The sequence below is a fragment of the Nuphar pumila genome, chromosome 10, assembly GCF_984573655.1.
Source record: "Nuphar pumila chromosome 10, dmNupPumi1.hap1.1, whole genome shotgun sequence".
Taxonomy (NCBI): domain Eukaryota; kingdom Viridiplantae; phylum Streptophyta; class Magnoliopsida; order Nymphaeales; family Nymphaeaceae; genus Nuphar; species Nuphar pumila.
Window position 1 is genome coordinate 97200590 of NC_143258.1, and position 18890 is coordinate 97219479.

General features: G+C 38.7%; 1 protein-coding gene across 3 annotated transcripts in view; it reads left to right on the forward strand.

Annotated features, from left to right (window-relative positions):
* LOC149827502 (alpha/beta-Hydrolases superfamily protein) overlaps positions 1 to 18586 on the forward strand; it is a 37524-nt gene extending 18938 nt beyond the window's left edge. For 2 of the 3 annotated variants that reach the window (XM_090019402.1, XM_090019404.1), the window contains exons 6-11: positions 1 to 2463; positions 3128 to 3333; positions 3434 to 3589; positions 6027 to 6261; positions 6941 to 7251; positions 17479 to 18586. In XM_090019402.1, coding sequence (XP_089875528.1) covers positions 1 to 2463; positions 3128 to 3333; positions 3434 to 3589; positions 6027 to 6261; positions 6941 to 7251; positions 17479 to 17770 — 3663 coding nt within the window. In that variant the 3' untranslated portion in view covers positions 17771 to 18586. Of the gene's footprint in view, positions 2464 to 3127; positions 3334 to 3433; positions 3590 to 6026; positions 6262 to 6940; positions 7252 to 17478 lie in introns of those variants that run through there. The other variant, XM_090019403.1, reaches the window with a different exon arrangement.
* The last annotated feature ends 304 nt before the right edge of the window (positions 18587 to 18890 follow it).

Consider the following 18890-nt stretch of genomic DNA (forward strand, 5'->3'; position numbering starts at 1 on the left):
GTTTTGGCTGCAGTAGGACGAGGAGAAACATTGTTGAAAGCTTTCCAGGAGGCTGTTCCGGAAAATGTTCATGGGAAACTAACAGCTGCTGTTTCTGAGCTAGCACAAACACAAGGAACAAAATTAAATATTACAGAACTCATTAATCTTGGATGGGTACCTAGCCTACCAGTTGAAGTGAAGTCAAAAATTACAGAAAATTTTGAAGGGATTTCGAACAAAGATGGAGAATCGGCTACTAACCAATCTCGTGAGAGCATAAATAATCTTGTTGATACTGAAGACAAGTCCTCCTTGCATAAATATGATTCAGGAGAAAACAAGCTGGGGTCAAAAGCTGATCATTTTAAAACTGTACCCAGTGACAGATTGCCCAGTGCGATTGATGACAACTCTGTTGGTGGAGATGATTCAGTCATGAGGTCAGTGTCTTCAGAGATTCTCTCCTCTAGATTGCAGGAAAATGAGTCTTCAGGTTCTAAACCTGAGGTTTTGTCAGGGAATAGCTTAATTACCTCTGAGACAAATAATCCTGCTGGTTCATTGCAAAATTCTGATGGCAATGACTTACTGGAAGAAAAGGTTGTTCATGCTTCTGCAAATGGTGATAGTGGTAAAGAAACAATCAATGAAGAAAACTTTCAAAAAGGATCTGAAGAAAAAAATGTTCCTAGGGCCGATGATGTGCTTCACAGAGGGAATTCACATGACACTGTAACAGGAGGGGATAATCTTGGGGATGATGGTATGAAAAAGGATGCTGAGACAGAGACTAGGAGTCCAACTTACAAAGATAAGCATAATTCATCAATCAGGGTTGAGGTGGCAAATGAGGAATTAAATAGCATTGAGAAGAATACTTATAAACATATGCAGGATTCAGTAGATGAGAATAAACAAAGTTCTTCAAAGAAAGCTCAAGATCCACTTCCATCTGTTTTACCCCCTCCTGATCCTCCCTCAATTAGTAGTGTTTGTCAAGCATTGGATGCCTTGACTGGTTTCGATGATTCCACCCAAATGGCAGTTAACAGTGTCTTTGAAGTCATTGAAAATGTAATTGAGCAGTTGGAGAAGGATAATCATGAAAACAGTGATGGAGAAAAAGAAAATGAACATCAGGAGTCTGGAGTTCTCTCTGTTCATAACTCAAGCAGTGATAAACTTGATAAGGAAAATGGTGATAATGTGTCATATAGCTTAGATGTCACACAATCAGATCATCAAGTAAATATGTTGTCAAATTCCAGGCAAGCGGAAGGCTCCATGTTTGGAGAGGATGCAAGTTGCCGATCTGGGGTCACTGACAGTCTTAATTTATCTTTGAATAAGGAAAACTGTGAGCCTCAAGAAAATACGAGTGTTGGTTTCAATAAACTGGAGGATCTGGCTGGTATTGGTGCTGTTTATGCTGAAGGGGAGGAAAGTAATGGCTGGAAGAATGGGTTAAGTGATTATGGAGTTTTTATTAGGAAACACAGCAAACACGGAAGCGGAAACAAATTTCCATTACATATAATTGTAAGCCCATTTGGTGATTCATCTGCCAATTGGTCCCACTCTGCCAGATCACCGTTAAATAGAACTTTAGATTTGACTTCCACTAATGACCTTTTACTTGAATATTTTCCAGATGAAGGCCAATGGAAGCTTTTTGCTAATCTAGAGGATAATGATTATCTTCTAGATAAAGGCAATAGAGCAAGTGGTGGGCAAAATTTTTTACAAGTACCTGATATTGATGTAGAGAAAATTATTGAGCCGGCGTATGCAATACTTGATACAGAACCTGAACCTCAGACATCAGAACATATTAGTAATGCAGACAATTGTGGAGAAGAAAGTAAACCAAGTAATGATGAGGTAGAGGAGTTGGCATGCATGGCAAAGAGTATTGTACTAGATTCCATTGAGGTTGAAGTTGTTCGCAAGCTTGGAATTCTTGATAAGGATGGAATTGAGCCAGGCATTAGGCATGAAATTGAGCATCTTGCCAGTGCAGTTTCACTTGTAGCAAAACATGATGTTTTACAAAATCGAACCTGGTCATTACAGCCCAAAGACAATGCTTCCACAAAGCTTGGAACACTCAGAGGGGAAAATATTATAATTGCCATTTCAGTGGCTTCTAAGAGTACATCACATTTGCAGAAGATTCTACCAATTGGTGTCATTGTGGGTTCCAGCTTAGCTTCTCTTGGACAATTCTTTCATATGGACAGTGGGCCTGATGACAGTGGGAGGAAAGACACCAGTCATCAAGCTGTTATTGAGAAGAGAGAGAGCATCAAACAACATGATTCTAACTTGAAGCTGGGTCATCTTGCTAGTACGAAAATTCAAAATGATGCAAATTATTCACTGAACAAGGACATGGCTGCCAACAATCTTAATGATGATAGCGTAATGGTAGGAGCAGTGACAGCTGCTCTGGGTGCTACTACCATATTAGCACATCATCAGGTAACAAACACTTGTTGGTGCTTGTCAAACTATTTTTTCCTTTCGTTTCATACGTATTATTCTGTGGTATTGGCATTTGTATGGATTATTGTATGTGAAAGTCAAACTTGTGTTTGACTTACTGAATCCAAGTCATTGAGTGAAATTGGTCGTTTACTGTGAAAATTTCCATGTCAGGTTTGTATTTGACATTGCATGACCAAGGCAACTTGTAGATGAGTGGTCTAAGTTCTACTTTTCTTTCATTATGAATTGAGAACTTTTACAGACCTGACTGGGCCTTGCTATGGTTTACTTGGTTCAGGAAATTTTTTATTAAATGAGTTGCTTGAATCTTTATTCGGGTCAACTAGACAATTCAGCTTTTTGATGATTCTGTCACTCATCAGAGAAGCATACATTTTTACTCAACCTGGGCTACTGAAACTTTCTACCCCAGGTTCCCCATCAAAAACACTGTGTGTGCGCACTTTCAGCATTTTGATCACTGTCAATCATTAGAAAAAGAGGATTTTTTTTACTCAACCTGGGCTCCTGCAACCATCTACTCCGAGTTTGCCCATCAGCCTTAAACTCCGTGTATGTGTGTGTGTGTGCCCCTGTATACATATGAGTGTGCCTGTGCACGTGTATGAATTTGGACTGACATTATTTGCAACCACAGACTAAGAAATCTCTTGAAAGACACGGAATTGATGTTTCATCTTCTGGAATATCCATGGTAAAAGATTTGACGGAAGACAAGAAGCTTGAGGATGGAGTGCAGGGCGGAAGCAAGAACAATCTCGTGAGTACTCTAGCTGAGAAAGCAATCTCTATTGCTAGTCCTGTGGTGCCTATCAAGGATGATGGGGAAGTAGATCATGACAGGTCAGCAAAAATATGGTTTTAAACTCTTCCTTTGTAGGTTTAAGTTCTGAATATACTTTTTGTATGTGCTATCTTTTCATGAATTCACATATATAAGCAGGTTGGTGGCCATCCTAACAGATTTGGGACAAAAAGGAGGTTTTTTAAAATTGATTGGAAAAATTGCTCTTCTTTGGGGTGGCATACGTGGTGCAATGAGCTTGACGGACCGTCTCATATCCTTTCTACACATAGCTGAACGCCCACTTGTCCATAGGTAACATGTATTCTCAACTTTTTTGTTCATTTTTTACATATATTTTGTTATATTAAGCACAACAACGTTTCTTTGTTGGGGGTTAGAGAAAAATGGTTATACAACAAAAATGACAGGGGCTGGTAACATCACTTTCAAGGAAACAGGAACACAAATAGTTGCTCACCTGATTGAGATATTATGCCATGTTTGAATATCTAATGTGCTTGTTATATTCTTTGAATAATAATGTTGAAAAATATTATTACATAAATATAATGTGTTTTATTTTATTTTTCATGTCTAGTTTTGACTGTTTGAAGTAGTTCAGTTATATAATTTGAGTCTTCGAGAATTGCAACCATGTACTTTCTTGCCTCTTAGTGATTTTGTTTTCTGCCAACTGGGCTGCAGGTTCTGAAGTGGAAAGGACGTCTTGTTAAGTCATGACAGGCAGATATTGTTTTCAACAAAGAATATCCACGTCATGGCCATTTACAACCTTAGGACTTTAAGAAGAATTTGAAAACAGTTTTTTAATATTTTCCAAATGCTGAAACTGAAATATCAATGGCCCTTGAACAAATTGCTTTTGCTGCTTCAAGAGAACTTTTTGGTGACCTGGGAAAAAAAGATATGAAATTTGATTTAGAAAGACAATTGTTTAGAATCTTTAGAATACGAGGAGTCCATTATTAGCAAAATTTTGATACTGGGTGCTGAAAACCTTTTTCATCTGATCCCTGTAGCACTAGATTTCAAATGTTTTGGTTGTGTTTGAGTCTACTTTTTTTCTGGAACTTAATGGAATCAGTCTGCTTATAGATTCTGTTCTTGCTTCCAGAGTACTTCTAAGCATTTTCACATATAGTCCAGTTGCTAGCCTCCCACATGCTGGCAAGGGCACTCAGCCGAAGGGTAAACTAAATTCAGTCTTCTATGTGATTGTAGTCACACACACACATACATACAGACACTCACACACATGCTGTTAAGGACAGTCAGCTGAAGGGTAACTAAATTTCATTTTTTTTATGTGATTGTAGTCATGCGCACACACACAAAGTGATGTTTTGCCAAGACAATTAATAATGGGAAGAAAGAACTCATCAGAAAATTGAAGTAGAAATGACCATGAAATAAGATAACATGATCCATTATGGTCCTAGTGAAGCTTCTATCTTTGATATTCAGTTTTGTGTTTATAAAATATCCACTTTTCCCTCATGTCTCTTGATTTTTGTTTGTTTGTTTACTGTTCACCAATTGATCTCCACTTATTGTTTTCTTTCATTTCTCAATTTATTAAGTATCTTCCTTCTTATTTATTTTATTTCTTTGTTTTCTTACCAAAAGCAACTTCTGCTCTACAGTTTCTTCCCTCCTCTCTTCTCTAAGTTTCCCTGTTGTCAGATCTATTCTTCTTCTTCTTTGGTATCTTACTGCTGATGCCATTGCTGACATCATCCTAGGAATTATATAAACTAGTATGTGGAATTCATCAGTTAAAAGGTGGTGGATGTTGCTGTAGTCTGCAAGATCATCCAGAAAACATATTCAAGTGAGATGATGTTATTTTTAAAAAGAAATTTCTGTCCTGATTTAATGAGAAAGAATTATTGAAAACAGCATGGTACTCAGCCTGAATTGGAAAATAAATGCCTAAGCATTGTATAAGTTGCAACCGAAGTTATTCTGTGATTGCTGCTGCTTGATTGGGAGAACTCCAATTCTTGACCAAATATTATTCCTGGCTTTAACATTTTCCAATTATTTATTATGTGTGAAGAAGATTGTGGATGTGAGTGCAATTGTTAATCTTGTTGCAAGGTATGAGTTCTTCTTAAACAGTTCTTATTTGTCTGATCATTTCCTAACGTTAGAAGTATTTGCAATGCAGACTACAGTTCAAGTTAACTTTTACAAATTGTTGATGTTACTCTAGGATGGGTGCCTACTTATCCACAAAACTTTAATCAAATGTTGTACTTGGAATTAATGTGTACATACAAAAATACACACTCATACACGCCTGCATGTATGTCATCAGTCTTGCCAATCTTAACTCATTTTGTTTTAAGGTACTTCAACATTCTAGTGTTTCCTCATATTCCTGTTTAAGGGTGGACAATGGGTCAGGTTGCCTGCAGCCCGGCCTGTGAGGCTGGTTTTATTGGAACCCAGGCCAGCCTGTCTCCTACCGGGCCAGACACGAGTGGACGCTGGCATCCCAGCAAATCCCTCTATATATATGCATGTGCAATGTATTTCATAAATGTTGCTTTATTTTTTCAAGTTTTCTTCTTGAATTAAAACTTTAAAAGGCCTACTTAGTTATCTCCCTGTGTTGCAAATCTAAATGTTATTCACTGTTCCAGCTTCTATATATTGCTGTCTGAATCATAAGGAATGACGGGATCTAGTTTCTGATTGTATTTTGTTGGTTATTTTTCAATAGGCTAGTTGCGTCTGTATGCATGGTGCTGGTTCTTTGGTCACCGGTTGTCATACCACTTCTACCAACACTTCTGCAGAAGTGGGCTGCACATAGCTCAGCTGGAATTGTTGAATATTGTTGCATCATTGGTCTGTACATTTCCCTCATGATCCTGGTAATGATCTGGGGCAAGAGGATACGAGGATATGAAAGTCCAATTGCAGAGTATGGGCTTGAGCTACATTCCAGAAAAGAGGTACTACCAAAATATGCAGTAAGAATCATAGAAATGTCTTTTTTCCCTTATCAAGTGGATTTGGAAAACAGATGATTTTTTCAACTTACTGATACAATCATTTGCGGGTCTATCATGTTTATGTTTGTAGTGTTTGAGTTGCACTTTCTTTGGCCAACTTATTTTCTCGTCCATGTGAAACTGTGGTAAAGCTAGTGATGTTTGATAGTTGACATTGTGGGTGAGACCGAGATGTTTCAGAATAGTTCATTCCTATGATGATGATGACAAAAGGCTGTGGTGGAATGCTTATTGGTGTTATGTGTATTTATTTCTTCTTTTTGCCAGTTTGAGCCTCGCAAGTACATGAACCTGGTTCTTCAGTTACTGTGATTGGTTGAGGCCTGAACTTTTTGGGTTCATGCATGAAGTGTTGTTTCAAACCTGACCTGAGCTGCACTAGGAATCTGATATCTATGAGCCTCTTGCCCATTCCTAGTGTTGAGTTGGCATGGTCACTCAAAGGGTGATATTCATACGAAGAGTTTGCTGATAGGCTTGTGGCCTAGACTCGATGCTTTGTGCATATGGCTATAAGGTGGCTTGAGCCTTGAGTTTAGTTGCATCTGTTCAATAATCAACTTCTGAAAATGCTAAAAATAGCTGGACATTAAATTGAACTCTATTTTTGTTTTTGCAGCTTCATGATATGCTCAAGGGCTTTGCTGGTGGTGCCATGCTTGTCATAGGGATACATATCTTAAACTCGTTACTTGGTTATGCAAGCTTTTGTTTGCCTCAACTCTTTTTGTCATCCACAAGCATTGCTGTGAATCTCAAAACATTTGGAGGGTTATTTATACTTGCTGCACGTGGTATTGTTACATCAGTGATTGTTGCTGTGGTGGAAGAACTGATTTTCAGGTCCTGGTTGCCTGAAGAAATAGCTCTTGATCTTGGCCATCATAGAGCAATGGTTATTTCTGGCCTTGGTTTTGCTTTATTTCAGAGGTAATGATCTTCTTCACTCACTATTTCCTTCTATTTGGATCCTAAACATTAGGGTAATTTATTTGGCTTATTTGTCAATTTAAGGTGCTCCTTGAGTTTAATCCTATCATGTCCTTTTACTTAGTTGCATTCTTTTTTAGCAATTTCTTAATGATAGGATTTGTATCAGATATCACATCATTTGTCATGAACATTGAAGGTGTTACCTAGCTACTATCTTTAGACAAGGTTGAAGGTCAGATACGACTGGTCAAACAGACTCTATGCATGTTGGAGTCCATATCACACACACACATAGGGTGCTTATGGCGGTACATATTTGTTTTACAAAGATCTAAACTCCAAAAGCAAAATCTAATCATTGGATCATGTTTAACATATTGTATATATTATTTTCGTGTGTTAAAGCTGACCCAAATTTGATGTTTCATTCCATTTTTAAACCACCCTTATTTTCATGAATTGTAAGCCATTGATTTTCGCTGTCTCAAAAATGAAATCTTATGGTGTATTAAACATGATAAAACCTTCTAATTAGTAAATAAATCATGCTAAATACATCTGTATGTAAGATTTACCATTTTCTGGCTAGATATATGCAAGCAAGAGTGTGTACCGCTGTATGGTATCATGGTACAAAACCACAATATATATTGTGTGTGTGTGTGCGCGCACACATGGTCTGCATTTTTCACCCATTTATGTGTACTGGTTAGGCGATATATTGTGGTTTCCAGCATTTTCTGGCACTGACTTTGCAGAAAATGTTGGATGCATTGTCCATTATGAATGGCACTAACAACGATTTCCTTCCAAACTGGTGCTGGTCAATGGGGGAATGATTGGTGGAAATTGAGGCAAGTAGTCCCAGTCACCTATAAGAGAAACTCCTAATGGAAAAAGCATCATCCTGCCAGTTCTTGGCTCACCATGGGCAGAAATCTGTAGGGCGCATTTAGGGCTGTCAGTGGGATGGATTTGGGTTGGGCACTGCACCAACCCAGATCCAAATAAACAAATTTGGGCAAGGAAAAAAGACCCGGATAGCTAAAATCCCAGGTTTGGGATCATCTTTTTACACCCAAGACACAACTGAATATGGGTTCCGGTTGGAGATGTGTAAGATATTACCAGTCGGATACTTGATCCAACCCTAAGTAGGTACTTAACCTGACCCAGATAGACTTCTTAAAATAAAGTCATGGGTAGATTGACACTTGAACCAAATGCATGAGAAACAAAACAACCAACTGTTGCAGCAACCTGCATTTGCTAAAATGATTGTGAAGGAATTTATCCTTATATCGTTTCATGCCAGCTGACCCGATCCAAAAGTTTATCTTGTGGACTATAATATAGGACAGGTTTGAGATTACGGAAAAATTTGAGGTTGAGTATGAGAAGTTGCACCTCTGACCCAACAAACATCCGATCCTTACCCAAATCCAGCTGTTCAATATATGGACAGATCCAGCTGTTCAATATATGGACAGATTAGGGTCAGCTCTGACCCGACCTGTTGACAGCACTAGGTCAACTGGGGTGTATGTACATGGTATGTGTGTGTGTGTGTGTGGAGAGAGAGAGAGAGAGATGTGTGCCCCTGCACATCCACTCTAAACCAGAGTTACCGGAAGCTTCTTAGATAGGTAGGAAGCTCGCTTCCCGAAAACTCGCTTTGGAAGCACGATACTCCACGCTTCCGAAACTTGATGAGAACCTCGATTCCCCCACGCTTCTCCTATGCTTTCCACATGCTTCATCTATTCTTCTTATATGTTCTCCTACTCAACTTTTCATGTTTTTTTGTGTTTTCTCTCACTCACTTTCATGTGTTTTCTCTAAATTGTTAGTCATCATTTTTATATTTTGTTAAAATTTTAATTCTTACACTAAAAAAATCATGAAATTTAATATTAGTCACTTTATTTTAGTTTTTATTTGTGTTTCATTTTGATTCTCATTCAATTCTTATATTTCTTTTTTAATATTCCTCGCTTCCCGCTTCCTATACATTTTAAAATACATTGCTTCTCGCTTCTGCTTCCCGTATCGTTTCCCGCTTTCGGTTCCTAGTCTGACAACCTTGCTCTAAACCATCCAATCAAATGATCGGATGGTCAATAAAGCCTACAAATGTGATCCATGTTTGTTTAATAAAAAATAGGTCCTGGATTGTATCATTGCAATGTGATCTACATACATACCTAAGTCACAAGGATTCGACCAACCGGGTGCTGCACCCGTGTCTACGCGACGCGATGCAGGTGCGGCTCCCGGTGCAGTCAACCAGACCCTGGGTGCGTTGACCGCACCCGGGGTCATTTGTGTCCAATTTTTGGACAAAAAAAAAACCGATGAAAAGGGCTGAGGGGAGGATGATTAGGCCAATTTTTTTTTGCCCTAATCCTCCCGAGTTTTCCTCCTGAAGCCACCGACGACCCCGACGTCGATGTCGACGCTCTCCGACAACTCCTTCCGACCTCTCCTCCTCAGGTACTCGCTCTCTCTCTTCTCTCTCACTCGCTCTCTCTCTCTCTCACTCTCACTGCCTCTCTTCTCTCTCACGCTCTCTCACTCTCACTCGCTCTCCGTCTCTCACTATCTCTTCTCTCTGTCTCTCTCACTCGACCTCTGTCTCTCACTCTCACTCGCTCTCTGTCTCTCACTCTCACTCGCTCTTCGTCTCTTCTCTCTGTCTCTCTCATTGCCTCTTCTCTCTGTCTCTCTCACTCGACCTCTGTCTCTCACTCTCACTGTCTATTCAGTTTTCCTTTTTTTCTTGTTCTTGAGATGGATTGTAGTTGAGAGTTCATTCAAAAAATCAAATTTTATCAATTTTTTTCATATGTATTGAGTTTTTCGGATCGTTGATGGGTTTGACTCTTCTTACGTTATAGTAATGTTGGTTGCCATGACCTTATTGGTGTCGTTTCTTTTTTCGGATCTGAAGATGACCTGTTGTTGAGGGTTTACTTTGCAAAGTAGATTTTTCTTTATTTTGTTTTTGTTTTTTTGTGAACTTGTGATTTTTTCTATGGTTGGTGATTCATGTGGGAAAGATAAGAGCGCTAGTTTACAGTGCTTTAATAGTTCTTTTTGTGTGAAAGAAAACTGTTCTGAGTTGCACTGTGTATAGTATGTGAGAAATTCACTTTTCCACTTGTTAATTTTGGGGCATATGAAACTGTGCTTTTTTTTGTCATTCTTCTATTTAATGTAAAGGTTGTCTTGTGTTCGTGAGGAGTGGCTTTGCTGGATTAGTATTCTTTCTATTTTGTGGACCTAGATTTTTTTTCTCAATGAATGAACTGGAGAGGATTTTTTTTTCTTAATGAATGAACTGGTGACAGATTTTTTTTCTTAATGAATGGAGACTTAGAATTTTTTTTTCATAATGAATGAACCGGACACTTAGAATTTAGAGGTGTGATTGCATGCATGATGAATGATATTATGATAATTGTTTTTTATTTCATTAGTGTTACTGATGTTAACTGTTAACAAAATTACATATATATATATAATATTATATATATATAATATTATATATAATATTATTGACAAATTCCGTATGGATGTATGTGTGGTTCAGCTTGCACAGGAAAAGGGGAGAGAGAGAGAGGAGATGCACAATTGGCTGGGGCGGCACATACTTGCTTGACCTCCAAACCCTAAACTTTATAAACAAAACAGATATACAATGATCCTTGTCAGAGATATTACAAGAATGCCATTAATGAAGTTATATTGAGCATGTGTTTCATTTAACATGCGTATGGATCTGGATCCAGATCCATACGCAAACAATATTTTAACACCCTCCCTCAAGTTGTACGTGATTTTGGAGCATGTACAACTTGCTCTTCAATAGACAAAATTGATGTCCTGTTAACCCCTTGGTAAACAGGTCTGCCACTTGATCTTCTGTTTGAACATGACGTAGTTCTATCGCCTTCATCTCGACTTTCTGCCGTATAAAATGTTGATTAATCTCAATGTGCTTCGTTCTGCTATGTTGGATAGGATTACATGCAATGTTTATTGCGCTTTGATTGTCACATAAAAGAAATGATCAAATAATTGTCTCCCCAAGATCACTCAATAAGTGTCTAATCCATGTGGCTTCTGTCGTGCCTGCAGCCATCGATCTGTATTCAGCCTCTGTACTCGATCGTGCCACTGCCTTTTGTTTTCTGCCGCTCCAGGACACTAAATTGTGTCCAATATATACACAATATCCAGAGATAGATCGTCTCTCATCTGGATCCCCTGCCCAATCTGCGTTTGTATAAGTGATGAGTTCATGTCCTTTATGCAGATTATCGTTCTTGCGATAAACAAGTCTGTCTCCTATAGTTCCTTTTAAATAGCGTAGAATGCGCTTCACAGCTTCCATATGACCTTCCGTTGGAGCATGCATAAACTGGGATACCTGATTGACAACATAAACTATATCAGGTCTGGTAAAGGTCAAGTACTGTAACATCCCCACGAGACTTCTATACGTTGTAGGGTTGACACAAAGATGACCATCTTCAGAGCTCAGCCTTTGATGTAATACACTAGGAGTGCTGGCTGGTTTGCAATTCGTCATCCCGGCTCTTTCCAGAAGGTCAAGAGTGTATTTTTGTTGCATGAGTGTCAATGTGTCTTGTTGTCTGTCAACTTCCACACCAAGAAAGTACCGCAACTCCCCTAAATCTTTCATCTTGAAAGTTTTCATTAAAAACTGCTTCACGTCTTGCACATGATTATCTGAGCTCCCAGTGATCACAATGTCATCAACATATATAAGAAGAAGTATAACATTGTTTGCCTTTTGGTAAATAAAGAGTGAGTGATCCAGAGAGCATCTTCTAAAACCATAACTCTGAATTTGCATAGAAAAGCTTTCAAACCAGGAACGGGACGCCTGTTTCAACCCATACAGAGATTTCCTTAGTTTGCACACCTAGGCAGTAGGATCCTTTTCGGCATAACCAGGAGGTTGCTCCATATACACTTCTTCCTTTAAGGTTCCTTGCAAAAATGCATTTTTAACATCCATCTGGCTAAGGCTCCAACCTCGATCGGCTGCTAGGGATATGATGACACGAATAGTACCCATTTTGACTACCGGACTAAAAGTTTCATCGTAGTCTTCACCATATTGTTGTGTGAATCCTCGAGCAACAAGTCGCGCCTTATATCTGTCAATACTTCCTTTAGGCTTATACTTTGTTTTATAAACCCATTTTGAGCCATCTACATTCTTTCCTTCTGGCCGAGGGACTATTTCCCAAGTCTGGCATTCATGAAGAGCTTCCATTTCTTCATTCATAGCTTCAGTCCAATGACGGGATTGAAGAGCTTGATTAAAACAAGTGGGTTTATCCTGTTTTGTGAGCTGAGACATAAACAACTGGAAATCAAAGGAGAAGGTCTCATAACTCACCCATCGTTGAATAGGATGCTTAATGTGTGACGGCCTTTAAGCCGGATCATTGGCGATGCTTTCCACATTCCTCGACTCTGTATTTTTGTCCCGTCTAGTGTATATCTGTCCAGAGAAGCGTTCTACTGGGGTTGGCTCAACTGGAGACTCAACTGGAGATAATTAAACATGCATCTGTGAGTCATTCAACTCCCTACTCAAGCCGAAGGACAATTTGTTTGACATGTTTCTCCTGTATTAGCAAAAAGATCTGTGCTCATCCATAGATCATATGCTTCTAATTCTCGAGATGGCAACGCTGCAGAGTCATTGACCTGAAAATTTCGTTTATCAAAAACAACATTTCTGGAGGTCCTAATACGTTTTGTAGTAGGGTCATAGCATCGATAACCTTTGTATTCATCTGCATACCCAACAAATCTGCACTTGACAGCCTTGTCCTGAAACTTATTTCGCAGAGATGAATCAATATGTACATAACATACACAACCAAAAACACGCAGCTCATCGTAAGAGGGATGTTGCCCAAATAAAGTATAATAGGGAGATTTCCGATCCAAAAGTGCCATAGGAAGACGATTTATGATATGAACAGATGTGTGAAACACTTCTGTCCAGAGACTAACGAGCACATTGCTATCATGTAACATGCTCATCGCGCTCTCGACAATATGCCTGTGTTTCCTCTCCGCAACCCCATTTTGTTGAGGAGTATGAGGGCAAGAAACATGTCGACTTATTCCTTTATCCCAAAGAAAGGCAATAAACTCGTTCGATGAATACTCTCCTCCACCATCACATTGTAAATGCACAATATCACAAGCAAACTTTGTTTTGACCATCGAATGGAATTCCCGAAATATTTGAAAAACTTCATGCTTGCGTTTTAAGAAATATATCAAAGTATAATGGGAATAGGAATCAATAAAGACAACATAGTAACGACTGCCAGAAAGAGAAAGAATAGGTGCGGGTCACCAAACATCGGAACAAATAATCTCAAATGGCTTTGAAGCTCTTTTATTTATAATATGAAAAGGAAGAACATGGCTTTTGCAGAGTTCGCATGAAAAAGATTTATTATTATTATCAAAGAATGAACATAAACTAGACTCTTGAAGGAGACCATCAGATACAAGATTTTCAACGAAACTCTGACTACAATGTCCCAAACGACTATGCCAAATATCTGGCTTATTACAATGAGATGAATTAAAAACTTTCAATAAAGGGAAAAACAAAGACTCTGAAGGCGAAGACACTGAAGAATGCTTGGATGACTTCAACTGGAGGACTGGGACTGAAGGCGAAGACACTGAAGGAATCTCCTTGAAGACGTACATGTTTCCTTGTCGCTCCCCCTTAGCGAACGTCTCCTTCGTTCGTAGATCCTTAACATAAATAGAAGATGGAGTAAATTCGACGGAAGAATTCATATCGTCAACAAGTTTAGCTACATAAACAATGTTTTTTTTAATATTAGGAGCAAGAAGGACATTGGACAAGTGAAGTGAGGACTTTGACATAGGGATATGTGCATTGCCAGTATGACTAATGGAGTGATAAGTTTCATCTCCCGTAACTATACTGCCTTTTTCAAAATAAGGCAATAAGTGAGATAACTTACCCGCATTACCCGTAACATGTGTGGCGGCACCTGAATCAACATACCATTCGCCTTGTTCATTTTGCTTGATCGTCATCTGTGACAATGCTGATAACAAAAGTTGTTGCACATCTGTGGATGGCACTTTTGTGTCCACAGTAGTAGCTGATTTATTCTCAATTTTGTTTATTTTTCCTATATTCTGTAGATTGAACCAACAATCAGCTTTCACATATCCTCTTTTGTTACATAAGAAACAAGTGGGCACTCTCCTCTGATTCCCTGTATTAAAAACCCCTGAAATATTAGGTGTAGGCAAGATACCACGTCCTCCCTGCCCAAAACGTCCGCGGCCTCTGCCTCCTTGATGCCCTCCATTCCCTCGTCCAAAACCTACAGAAGTGTCCATGGCCAAAACTGAATGAGGACGAGTTGATTCATTTCCTTCTGCCCTTTGTTTCATAATCATCTCATGCTGGAGAAGTTTCGCTTGAAGGTCGTCAAAAGTGGGCAAGTAAGGAAGGCATGATAAAGCTGTGGTAAACATGTCAAAATCAGGACCCAATCCATTGAGAAGTTGTTGAACTTTATCTTTATCTGCAATAGCACTTCCAATAACCGCCAATTGATCAGTAATACTCTTCAAGCAGCCTATGTATTCCATGACTGTCATGGAGCCTTTCTTCAAACTTTGAAATTCATTTTTTAAGTACATAACTCAGGCTTCTGATATCTGAGAGTATGTCTGAGACAACTTACTCCACAGATCCGCCACAGTGCAATCATCTGAAAGAGTAACCAACACTTCTTGAGAGAGTGTTGACGTAATATAAGCAACCAAAGACTGATCCTGCCTCTTCCAAGCTGTATACTCTGGATTCTTAATAGAAATGGTAATTGTGTCACCCTTCTCATCCTTGGTTTCCTGCAAAATAAGCCGTGGTGGTATAGGAACTAAACCATCCAGATGTTCATCGAGATCCTGACTCCGTATAAAAGGAAAGATTTGCCTCTTCCAAGTCAAAAAATTAGAATGAGTAAGTTTTTCTGTAACGAGCTGACTCAAGAAATTGGCAGAGGGACCGGATGACGATGAGTAATCCATATCAATGGGACAATGAATAAGCAAACAAAACAAATGGAAAGAAACAAACATGTTTGAGAGTGTAAACTGTTATAATCTGCCTATAGGCGTTGCACAGGGAACACTAAAATAACAATAAATGAAAGGAAAAATTTCTGGAATCAAAGAGATTGTTTGCAATTAAAGAATGAATAAAAATGGTGACTACAATAAAAAATGAATCAAACAGGCTGCAATCAGAGAGGGGAACACTTATAAATGATGATTGCAATGTGGCTGCAGTCGTTGATGTTGAGGAAAGACTGTCAGACGTTGATGAACGAGAATCAGTAGAAAAAAAAATTGTGAAATTAGGGTTTCACGTGAATCTCGATTCAGCAATAAAGAAGATGCAGAAATCGATATATAGGATAAAATAAAACCCAAAATGAGGGCAAAGAGATATATTTTTTTTAGGGTAAAGGAAAACCCAAACCGAGAAGAAAGGCCTTTAAGAACAAAAATCAATATTCAGGATTTGAAGAGAATATCAAGAGAGAGAATGAGAGAAAGAAAGATGGAAGAAGAGAAAACAGAATATCAAAAGAGTAGACAGAAGAAGAGAGAGTAGAAGAAAGAAGCAACCAAGCCTTTTATCTCACCTCGATGAATAATCTAGAATCAAATGTGCTCTTTTACCATGTTAAACATGTAGCGCCACCACCATAGAAGAAGAAGGAAATTGTTTCTTCAGATCTCGCTGAACACGTTGTTTCTTCATATCTCGCTGAACACGCCTCTAATAGGATTCCGCAACCCCGAGCTCTGATACCATGACAAATTTCGTAAAAGGGGAGAGAGAGAGGAGATGCACAATTGGCTGGGGCGGCACACACTTGCTCGACCTCCAAACCCTAAACTTTATAAACAAAACAGATATACAATGATCCTTGTAATATCAGAGATATTACAAGAATGCCATTAATGAAGTTATATTGAGCATGTGTTTCATTTAACATGCATATGGATCTGGATCCAGATCCATACGCAAACAATATTTTAACAATTATATATATATATATATATAATATTATATATATATATTTTTTTGCCCTCCCGCACCCCCGCACCCAAGGTTTTTTAAAGTGCCGCATCCCCTCACCCGCACCCGCACTTGCACCCATGTGACATAGATACACACATATGGATCTCTTTTAAGCAGTCTATTCATTTCTACATCCTGTAAACAACCACTACACTTATATAGGTTGTAACTCGTGATATCTTCTGCTATGGCTAGCTTGTTATTCTAATATTTTCTTCAAATTCCTGGCTTTAGTTTCCCTTCACCAAGCCTTAGGATATTTTCCTGCTAAAAATGAATATTATACATCACATTTTTCTTAATGGGAGGAAAAAGTGTACTAAGACATTTTTTTACTAAATCAAAAGTATGTTTAGAAATAAACTTAGTGGGTGTTTGGTTGCAAGGCAAATTTTTTGCAGGGGAAAGGATCCTTTTTTTCTCTTTCCATATCTGAAGTTCTTTTTTCCCTTTGGGGGAACTTGCTCACTTGTTGATGTTCATAGACCCATGTTTCCCAGGATAAAAAAGACTGCTCTCTTTCTTTCCTTAGAAAATGAAACTTTTGGGACAAATGTACTTTTCAAAGTTACCCATGCCTGATGGTATACCCGGAAGACTTTTCTGTTTCTCTTGATAGTCAAACACCTCTTTAGTGTGTAATAATTGGATCAATAGTGTTTCAAATTCTTGTACCCAGGCCAATCACAAAAAATTATTTTCCCAGCATAGTTGTTGACTTGTAGTCTTATAGAAAATTCAGGTTATATGACACGGACTCATCCTGTGCTTGGGACTATGTTAAAGTGACGCAAGTATGTTTGGGACTGAGAGGAATCAGTAAATTTCAGTGTCAAAAACTCACTCTGCTGTTTCATTATTTCTTCAGACTCAATCTATTTAGCAAGACCTTGCTGGTTATCATTAAAGAGCTTTAGATTGGTTACATTGTTATTCCTTCGTCTGGCATTATCCTAAGCAAAGCATGATGGAGCAAAATTGCTAAAAATAGTCCTCATTTTCTGTTTGCATTGCAGGTCCCTGCCTTTGATGCCGGGGAATTGGCTGCTTTCTTTGGCATTATGCGGTATCAAGGGAAGAGCAAATGGTAGTCTCTCTCTATCAATCGGAATTCGAGCTGGACTTACTGCTGCTGCCTTCATAACAAAATCTGGTGGTTTCTTGAAATATCACCAGTTTTCTCCATTTTGGATAACAGGTGCACATCCATGGCATCCATTTAGTGGATCTGTTGGACTTGGATTTGCTGTGATTATGGCTATACTTTTTCATCCACTAAAGTTTTCTCTGAGCAACAAGATCTCTTGAATTAACTGAAAGGCAGCTGCTGTCGTGCCAGTGATTCATCTTCTGCTGATCCTTGCAGATTTCTCAGTGATTGCTTTGAAATGCAGAATACAGGCCTAAGGCTCCAGAGCCAGGCTTGAGCTTTCTGCAGCAACTGCAATTCCTTGCTGGAATCTTTTGGAGCCCATTGCCAGGCCTTCATGCTTGAACTTATTGGCTGACCAACCTGTTGACTGGTTTTCCATCTTGTGATGACCATTCTGTTTCATGGGTAACTTATCATCAAACAAGCGAAGCATGAAAGGCCCACCAGCTGGTGAAAGATTAACTTGACGTGAATGTAAACTGTTTCTTTTGTTTCCACAAGCGGGGAGTGGTTTTCTGTATCCCCTTTATTCTGAATATGGTTTTGGTCCAGAGCATTGTTATTCGGCCTGTCCTTCTCATGGCAAAAGCTAAACGTTAGGGAGGAGATTGCGCTTAGGATGTAGCACGAATGGTGAACCTTGACCTCTCTACTGCAGTCGATCTCAGGAAACAGTGTTGCTGGATTTGTGCCTGGTATACCACCTCCCACAAAAGTGGGCATGCTTCAACTTTGTAATGCATCATTTTTCACCTGTTTAGCTACGCCAATGTAACGAAAATTGGCCTCATACTTTAGTTGCACCTGAAAGCCAACATGCATGTTTATCAACAGCAAATGTCTTAGGCCAATATGTTTTATATTGATCCTGTTAGCACAACCAGCTAAGGGCTGGGGAGTTTTGTAAATGACTTGGAAATGTGTTAAACCATTTCCTCATCATTCATATGTTCTGTATTTTCTTTATCTAAGCTTGGGACTAGCACTGGTATTGATACTTGACAGTGCTAGGGCACTTATGATATATGTATATATATATACCTACCCACTAAGAAACATTGTATCAGATTTTTGGTGTTTTTTTGAAATTCTGACCTTACTGATGTGTTCAGCATGATCGCTAGAAATTGACACTTGGATCATGCATTTTGGATGAAAAAAATGGTATTTGGAGCCTCAAAAATTTACAAAAATTGTAGCCTGTTAATTTTTGAAACCTTATAAAAACCTATCCATGCATCGGAATGAAATGCTCCAAAAACTGATTCCTATAAA